We start from the raw sequence: 9,837 nt of genomic DNA, 5'->3' as shown, positions 1-9,837 counted from the left end.
AGAAGAATGTCCCTGTTCTGTCATGGACAAGAAGCTGTTGACAAAGACTGGAAACTTCGACTTGTAGAAGATGTAAGTAGAATCCCTTCTGCCAGGTAAGGGTGCATCGTGACTTACCCTTTTTAAAGGAGGCAGATACATAGACTGCCGATGCAGTTCCACCACTATCACCTTGGTTGTGTGAGGACATAACCTAAGCTGCCCCTTTATTTCTTGCATCCACAACGCAACTAGGACCCCAACTCTGTACCATTGTTACCCAACCTTGCCCAACATCTGTCATAGTACTGGCATAGTACTGTCATAGCTAGCCCTTGAAGAGGGCAACCACAGCCAAAGAAGCCCAAAAGTAAGCAAAGATATGGACCTTAACAAAACCCATCTGCACATTGCCTACCCATGTCTCCACATGAGCACACATTTATCATAAGCTAGGAAAACTCTTTCTGCTTTGGCTGCAGGCCCGTTCACCTAATAAATATGCACAGGAACAATCCTATCCATGAGAACAGCACTATTTTTACTATTATTCTTGCCTCTTCTATTGCTCACCTGCTCAGCTGGCTCTCTGGCCGTTCCCTTCACGAGACCCCTGTTGGGGAAGTATTGCTCCCATTTTACAGATGAGAAAATGTAGGCCCCAAAGTGAAGACACTTGCCACGCAGGCAGTTGGTGTTGAAGCTGGGATGAGAAAGTACGAATATTTACTCCCTTCCCTAGAGGGACAGGGATTGCCAGACTAGATCAAACCAGTGGTCCATCTAGTTTAGTATCTTGTCACTGAGAGTGACCAGTATCTGATGTAGTCACTCTTTATATAAAGGGTATATTTATACATTGTTTATACAGGGTTGATAAATGATGATAGACAAATGTTTACTCAAATATTATAGATTGCTTTAGAATCCAAAAGGCCAATAAGATGCTTATAACCATGCCTTATATCATTCTATTACATCTACTAGTGTCCTTATAGGTTTCAGAGCGGTAGCCGTATAAGTCTGTATTAGTAAAAGCAACGAGGAGTTCTTGTGGCACCTTAGAGACTAACAAATTTATTTGAGGATAAGCTTTTGTGGGCTAAAACCCCTAATAGTAACCTGTAACACACACCTGTCATGTATTTAATGTGCTTGTAACATCTATTAATCATTTATAAAAGGACCCTTAATATCAGGGTTTGACACCTAATTCTTCAGATTCCCGTTCTTTCATGGTTGTCTGGATTGTTCTGTTGCTCTAACTGCTCAAGGAAAGTCTATTCCATGAACTGGGCTTTTACTCCAACCCCTCCATGGAGTTGTGACTGTCAAGACTGCAAAGGTAGTAAGGCTTAATGGTTTAAAAAGTCTATCCTTTTGATTTTGCTTGGCTGTAACAAAACCATAGGCAAGAGTGAGACAGAAAAAAAGAACAAGAGACTTATTCCTATTATGTTAGCCAGTATTAAAACTGGCTCCATTGGACATGCTGCCTTTTTTCAGTCTCTCTTTTCTCACGCCTTGGCAGATTGTGACTCTTGAGAATAATTTGCTAATTTTCGTCAGGGTCACTTTTTAGTCGCCGCAATCAATGCCAACCTGATACACCATAGATAGGTTACCCAAAGCAAGAGCTCGTTAGCCTTATTAATATTTGCTGCTGGCTGCGGTTATTGATCCTTCTTCATGACAGTGAGATTTTACTGGGAAGCTTGTGGGAGACGTTTTGGCGGTGATATTGATGTATTGAGAAAGTCGCCTGGCTAATGGGGTGAATTTCCATGTCTGTGGGGTCTGCCCTTCAATCATTTCCCTGACTCCCTGCAAGTCCCCCTGCGGAGGCATCAGACCTTCTACTTCTCCATCGCCAGGGCTGACAAGAGGTCCCTTTAGACTCCTCCACTCTGCTGTAAAGGGGGTGGGGATTTTCACTCAGAAGACTTAAAAAGGGAACCCCAACTTGCAACCAGATCGAATCTCTTTTAACACACAATCCTAGCTCATCCTATCCAAGACTACTGATTTACAGGGGAACTAAGTATGAAGGTAAGTCAGAAGCTTTTGATACTTGGAAACATTTTGATAAATAGTAGTTTCTCCTACAGTTTTAGTTGTGTGTATTATTTTAGGAACAACAGGGGGTGGTTTGTAAGGTTTTTTTTTTTAAAGTTAGAAAACAAGTACAAATGTTATAATGATTTTCAGTGTACTGTAAACCAAAGAGATTAAACTATTAATAGCACAATGACTTCTAAAACAGACAGGATCAAATAAACATCTGTGAATCATAATAGCTGTATGCTATCACTTACTTGTCACATGCATCAATGCATGAAAAACAAGGCTTGCTTTGTGTATACAAACTAGAGATTCAGCTTGCTTTACATAGGATTTGTGTTTGGTATATTCATTTGCAAGTGCTGGGTTAGTGTGCAAAACCCAAGATTTTAATATGTGTTTATAATAACATTTGTATGATCAGTCAAGATCCTGGTTGATGTGAATCTCACACCAAGTTTAACAACCTTTACTTACCAAGAAAGCAGTGATCTGCCTTACTGTTTTTGAAATGCCAAGTCCCCTATATTGGAATATAGAAATATTTGCCTATCATCTCATTATCATCCAGGGTTTAGTAAAAACTGGTGATATATATTATCTAATCTCTCTCTCTCTCTGGGTTTATAGACTATGTCCATCACCACAGTGTCGGAGGAGCTTGCATATTTGTAAAAGAAAGCACACAAAGTTCTCATGTCAATGGTAATTTACATCCATATGTGAACTTCACATGGTTTGATATTAATATCCAACCTCTCCTTAAATTTGATGTGGCTTGGCTGAGATGATAAAATCAGTGGAAGAGAGGGGCTTTAGAAGCCAAAGGGGTCTGGAGTAACATCAGAAGATGAAGCTGAGCAGAGAGGATGCCTGAACAGAGAAGATGCAATTTCTCATGTGTTTGTGGTTGCTTGTCCTGTGCAGGGATTGCGTAGATTGACAGCTTCTGCCATGGCCCTGTTCCTTGCAGCTTCTTTCATCTCTTACTCCTGGAGTGCTCCTCAGGTAAAGTGCTTTCTCTGAATGAATGTACATGCATTAATAACTCTCACAGGTGGTTGTTGGCAAAGTGGTAGGGCTTGTTGTTAGTGACAGGGCTGTGGTAACAGGTCACTTTTCTCTCCTTTGGTGTGAAGGGTCACTTCCAAAGAAGAAACTGGACTCCTCAGGCTATGCTCTATTTAAAGGGTGCACGTAAGTCCCAAGCTATTTCAGCTTTAAAGAATGTAACTTCTCTACCAATGGATTATCCTTTATATGCTTTGTTCAACACAAGCAGAAAACTGAGCGGTGTTAAATAGCAGGGCAGGGGAGTGGAGATGGAAGCTCAGAGGATCATAGGGATGTGTGGACCGTGCCGTCTTACCTTAAAAACATTGCTATTGTTTTTTGTGAAGAAAAACAATTGTAATTTTGGAACAAAAAATGCTTAAATGTTTCCAAAGGGAATGTAATTACGGGTTGGTTGTTAAATCTGCTGGGAAAAATGACTTTCCCCTCTGAAACTGATTTTTAAAAGACTTAACATATATTTGATATATTTAATTATTCCTTTTTCTCTTCTGTGCTTTATTAAAGCATCTCCACAAACAACAGGGTAGCAGAATTTTCTAATGCAAACCTTTTGGCTTGTGCTGGAAATTCACACTACAAGAGACATCTGCTATGGAGGATGGAATGGCAGTGTTACCTATTTCTTGGTAGTGCATTGTGTAAATCTAGTTTTGTTAGTCCAGCATTAAAGGGATAGTCGTTAATAATAAATTTGGATCCAAATTGAAATTTCATGGTTTAAAGAAAAAAACTAAGATCCAATGGAAATTTTACCATTATTTTAAACAATTCAGTGGAACCTTTTTTTTTTTTTTAAACAAAATAAACATTTTGGATTGTGTTTGCCACCCAAACAATACAATGAGAATCTAACAGTAAACCTTCTTACAGACCAAAAAAAAAAAAAAAAAAAATTGATTTCATAGTCTACAGTACACTCATAGAAATGCAAAAAGCATACAGCATGAATAATTTTAAAAAATAAATTAAGGGCCAAAATATTTGCTCATGCAAATGGGAGAAAATTCACCAAAGTCAAGAAAGCTGCCTCCATTTATGCCAGCAGAGAATTTGGCCCCTGGTATAAAAACAAACTGTTATTTTTAATAATGTGTTGTAATTTTACTAATCTGTTTATTACTATTACTGACACATTCAAAGTAATTTGTTTGCAGTATCACATATTTTCTTTTTTTTAAAATGACAATGTTCCTTTAAAAGCAGTTGATTTATAGTGTGTCAGGGATGTAGAGCAGCAAAGGCATGTGAAGGAAGAAGCTGGTAAATTTCACCCGCAACTCCTAATAAATAAGTTAATAAAACAATGGAAAAGGCTGAAAATCATCAGCCCTTTGGAACAGAATGTAGCTCAGATAAAACATTCTGTTCTATGATTTAGACTGCGCTGAAATCAACGGATCTCAGGCAGCTGGAGATATATATCACTAGAATGTTTGTATGGTTGTGTAAACATTATTGTAAAACGGTTTGAAATTACTATTTTAGGGATCTCTAGTTATGGTTCACATGGGTATGGTATTTTGTTTTCACCCCCTTCCCATTGATTTATTAGAGGGACGTCGATTCATCTCAGATGAGAGCCAGAGGAAGGACCTCTATGACAGATTGCAGCTAGGTAAGCTCATCTGGAAATGTGTTTTTTTAAAAGGGAAACACTATTATATTATTCCGTCTCCATAACCCTCACTCACTTCCCAAAAATGATGTGCATCATAACTGATCAGGTGGATGTGAACAGCAGGTGCATAAGAAATGCAGAAAACGTCAGTTTAACAGTAAACAAAACATTCTCTCATGGGAGGAAGAGATAATTCAATGGAAAAAATTAAACTGAGAGAAGCTACTTTTTAATGTTTTGTTTTGTTAGAATCAAATTCAAAGGAGCAGTGAATATTAAGAGTTGAATAGTTCAATTATTTCAAAAATCTCATTGGAAAGACTAAAAGCCTGAGTCTCCTCTCACTAATGCCAGTTTTTAAATGCATCATCTTATATGGCATTATTCCTGATTTACTTTGTATAAGCGAGAGAACAAGCAGTCCCCTTAACTTTCTATCTCTGTTGGCAAAAAATAAAATAAAATAAAGGTATGTTCTTGATTACTGTATCGTGTCAAACTATGACAGTAGAGAAAACATTCATTTAGACTATATTTATGGTGCAAACTGAACCTTACAATTAGATAATGAATGTATGCAAAAAGAGAATGTACCTTTCACTCTGTAAGGCGGCTTTAGGAAGAATTACATTTGTTTCCTTCTCTTTAAGTAGATTATGAGGTTGTTTTCTGTTAGTGATTTAATGGGCTATTTTCAGGCAGAGAATTGTATAGAAAGTGACTGAAATAGCCTACAGAAATATATAAAAGTGTCCCTTTTGTTCTCAAGATGTAAAGATTAAAAAAAAAGCAAGGGCAGAATGTGAAATGCAGCAACTTTGCAGACACACATTGGCTAACTGTGGCCTGGTCTATACTACCCGCCTGAATCGGCGGGTAGAAATCGACCTCTCGGGGATCGATTTATCGCGTCCCGTCGGGACGCGACAATCGATCCCCGAATCGGCGCTCTAACTCCACCAGCGGAGGTGGTAGTAAGCGCCGCCGACAAAAAGCGGCAGAAGTCGATTTTGCCGCCGTCCTCACAACGGGGTAAGTCGGCTGTAATACGTCGAATTCAGCTACGCTATTCACGTAGCTGAATTTGCGTATCTTAAATCGACTCCCCGCTGTAGTGTAGATGTACCCTGTGCTTCATTGGTATAGGTTTAGCTCTGAGAAAGTGTGTTGGCTTTGTCTCTCCAGAAACACGCAGCCAAAATACAAATCCTATAGCTCTGTCGGAGGCTGCAGAACTATTTCTTAACTCCTTACGGAAAGCACAAGAAGGTAAATGCATCATTTATTTTACTCTCTGAGCTTCTAAGAGGTTTATGAATACTCTATTTATTAATGCTTTAAAATAAATCTGAGAAGATCTCATCTGGTTGATTGCAAGCACAAACTATGCCCCCGAGTATATTGTATTAGAAGTTACAGTAAGAGAGATTGGGATCTATAGCTGAGAACTGATGGAAGGATAAATGTTGGCTTATCCTGCTTTGCTGTTTGCTTTTCTCATTTCCGTTGGTTAATTTAGCCACCATAATTCTGGACTCACTTCTTGTTATCTTGACACTTGTTTGTTTGGGCTCTAGGGACCGTTTATAGTGACTTGACTTTGCAATAGCAAACTCCTCTTTTGGGCTCCTGTTTCTGCAGAATACAGTTCATGGGTGAGATCTGTACCCCCGGCTCTGGCTCCTTTACAACGGGTAAAAGGGTTGGACTGATGTAAAAAAGCCCTAAAAGCCACACCACAGGCACTGTGGATGACAGCTGTAAGGCTGCCTCCCAAGGACCCACCCTAGCCCTGGCGCAGGGGGTATTTTGAGGACAAGGCTGGGGCAGGAGGTGGGGCTGCAGCACGCAGAGCTGTGATGATACCAAGCAGCACTGTGGTCCATAGGAAGCCCTATGGTAACTTAGACAGGCACCCAGAGCTGTGTAAATTATGCTGGGGGTTTTGCCAGTCCCAAGAACAGCCTGGGATTGGGAAGGCACCAAGGTGGCTTAAAGTCCCCTTAGCCTCTCATGGGCAGTGAATTCTATGCTCTGCCTCTGAGGCCTTGTCTNTATGCTCTAATAAATTTGTTAGTCTCTAAGGTGCCACAAGTACTCCTGTTCTTCTTTTTGCGGATACAGACTAACACGGCTGTAACTCTGAAACCTTTTCATCTAGCTCATTCTTCTTCTTGTCCTTCATAATCTTGCTATCAGAGCTAAGTTTTTCACACACAAAAATCTTCCCACACAAACAACCAATTGACTTTTTCACTATAATTTTTTCATTGCCATTTGTATCATAAACTTTACAGACTTTTGTTTTCATTTAGATAAGCAAAAAAATTTAACAAAACAACTTTGAGGAAAGAATTTCAAGAAAATGAAAAATGGGTCAAATTCTGAAACCTGTGAAATGGAAATACTTAGAAATTTCAGAATTTTATGCAGCTTTTTTATTTTCATTTTTCAATCTACTATTGGTGTGAGAGCCTTCCCCTCCACTGCTAAATGACCCAAATCTCAACAGAAAACATGCATTTCACCCTCCTCTATACCCCCAAACTTACTCTTCTGATTTATCATTTAACTCTAGTGTGAAGAGTCTGGTTACAGCTTTTATGAAAACACCATACAGAAAAACATGCTCTTCTACTGTGCTGGGGGATGACAGAGTCAGAGTCCATAGAATAAGGCATACAGTTTCAACCTAGATGATTTTTATTTTTGATTAAAGAGAATGCCCAATGAAAGAACAAATACACTGCTGTCTCCTTCCTAGAAATGTTGTCTCTTTCATTGTCTTTAAGATCCTCCATCCTGACATAATATATAGCCCTGGCTTCTAGCAAGCAGGCAAACTTCATGTATTTAAAAGTCCAGTAACACAGAAAACATAATCATCACTACATACATCACAAACCCCCCTGCTTTTCCCAGGTAGTTACATATAATAGGGTTATGTCTCAGGTTTCTCTATCACTTTAGCAGCTGAACTGCCTGTGTTTTAAGACTTTTCTTTTCATGCAGCTCATTACTCCCCTCATATCTTGTCTTTATTGTCTTTCAGCTGAAGAAGAAACCAATGATCACCCTGGATACTTAACAGACAATCTATTAAACTGGTGAAAGATTTCAAGTTGCATCAACATGCCTATTCATCTCCCTTGAACCCATGGTCTATGTAAGCAAAACATTCTGATTCATCTGACTCCACTTGTGTTCTGAAGGAATAAAGCTTGGACTCATTTTTGCATTTTGAATGCAAACTGATTAAAGGTTATTGTTCAGCTATGGAAACTATTTTAAATTTGATTTCCTATCTTAAACCACATTGGATGCCACCCAAAATTTAAAAACCACTGGAACATCTTAGCTTACAGGACCCAAACATCAACATTGAATTGTTTTTGGTAATTTTTCCAAAATCTTCTCATGGAAAAACTTTCACCATATTCCAGCCAACTCTGCATGCAAACACTTTTTAAGCTATGACAGCAGTTGACTCTGTAACCACCACATTGCTGGTCCTGAAATCCACCTGCAGTCTATTGATGTTCCAGTTAAATCAATGAAATATTAGAATGCATTTAGTATATGGGGCAGCAAAGCAGGTGATTTCTGCTGGAGATATTTCATACTGTAGTGAACAATCAACAGGCTACCTATCTAGGCCTTAATCCTGCAAAATTAAAATATATGCTTATCTTTTATGTACTGTGAGTAATTCCATCAGACTACTCACAGTGTATAAAGATATGCACCTGTGTAATTCTTACCAGGATTGGGAGCCTTCCTAAAGGTCATGGGATAAATTCACCACTGTCATCAGTTGAAGTTCATTGTGTTGTGCCAGCAGTGAATCTAGCCACACATGGCAATAAGAAAATTGCACATAAATATATGTAATTACACATTTTTTATGCAATTGATTTATGTACTTATTTGCTTTCTGAGCTGCAATATGGGAATTACACTTGAATTGGCTAATTGCTATTCCACACTGATATGGACATGTTTCACATTGCTATGTAGTTATATGGTAATTACCAGAAAGTCTTCTGGAGTTCTGTAATTAAAGAATAGTCACAGGATACGTGTGTCCCTGCAACGATGTTTCTTTTTTTTTTTTTTTCTAAAAACCATTTGCCTGTGATCTGTCTCATGATGTCAACACTGCTTAATGCCACTAATTTGCAATCAATGCAATGTTGTTTCCCACTTGCCCGAAAACAACACAGCTGAAATAATGGAGGAATTAATTTTTTTGATGTGTTGATAGATACTTCTGGTAATTAGTTACATTTTTAATCAGTTTTTGGGGAAATGATTAGATGAACCAGGAACAAATCCTGGTTTTTGAAACAGAGTTAAATCACCCAGGGGCAGGGTGTGCTAGATCACTTCATTCATTCAGCCATTCATTCAGAATCCCACGTATGAGTTCAGCTATAGCCCAAATGAAGTCAATGGGAATCTTTTTATTTACTTCAAAGGACTTTGTATGAAGTCTAATCTGAATGCCTCACGTGTTTCTAAATTATTGTTTGGCACAAACTGGGGTTGTACTGTACCCTGGAGAAAAGTAAAGGGGTTATGTATCTACTGATCTGTTAGATTATCCTAACCTTCATGTGCCTGAACATTTCAGAGCTACAGCAAAACATTAGCTATATTCAAGATTAATGGACTTTTTTATGTTTTACTGTAGGTCCATGCCCACTATTCCTTACAAATGTCATGAAAATAAATAAAAGGTCTACCTTACTTGGAAATGAGCTGTTCTTGGAGCCTTCGTGTTTTCAGTATGACAGCTAACTACTGCCAAGTTTGTCAGATGCCAATAAATGACCCAATAATGATATGAAATCAGTTGGGGGTTGGCCTTTGGTGAGCTGGTATCTTAGGTGAACACTTATTTTGAGTCCTTGCTACCTTCCCATGATCAAAAGGCAAAAATGTTTGGTAATATTTCAAATACATCATACTCTTGAAAACCAGCTCTAACATTCAGGGCAGAATTAAAATGAGTAAGCCTAGAAGTGTGCAGCATAAGATCACTCTGGCTACTGTAGGAAAGGACATAGTATTCATGCTAGTTCCATCTAGAAAGTATGCTG

The 9,837-nt window shown here is 38.6% G+C and overlaps 1 protein-coding gene across 1 annotated transcript; it reads left to right on the top strand.

The window, feature by feature from the left end:
- Positions 1–1,970: 1,970 nt before the first annotated feature.
- SPX (spexin hormone) lies at positions 1,971–8,337 on the top strand. The gene is made up of 6 exons (XM_034782738.1): positions 1,971–2,028; positions 2,968–3,048; positions 3,180–3,237; positions 4,670–4,732; positions 5,921–6,004; positions 7,788–8,337. Exons 1-6 carry the CDS (start codon positions 2,023–2,025, stop codon positions 7,844–7,846), a joined length of 351 nt encoding a protein of 116 aa, XP_034638629.1. The 5' UTR covers positions 1,971–2,022; the 3' UTR covers positions 7,847–8,337.
- The last annotated feature ends 1,500 nt before the right edge of the window (positions 8,338–9,837 follow it).

Source organism: Trachemys scripta, chromosome 1 (assembly GCF_013100865.1).
Source record: "Trachemys scripta elegans isolate TJP31775 chromosome 1, CAS_Tse_1.0, whole genome shotgun sequence".
Classification (NCBI taxonomy): Eukaryota; Metazoa; Chordata; order Testudines; family Emydidae; genus Trachemys; species Trachemys scripta.
Note: the sequence above shows the minus strand (reverse complement) of the source record. Positions and strands in the feature narration are given on the sequence as shown.

Coding starts and splice junctions, on each gene's coding strand:
- SPX (XM_034782738.1), top strand. Junction 3,049..3,179: donor ACTCCTGGAGTGCTCCTCAG/GTAAAGTGCTTT, acceptor TTTGGTGTGAAG/GGTCACTTCCAAAGAAGAAA. Junction 6,005..7,787: donor CTTACGGAAAGCACAAGAAG/GTAAATGCATCA, acceptor ATTGTCTTTCAG/CTGAAGAAGAAACCAATGAT.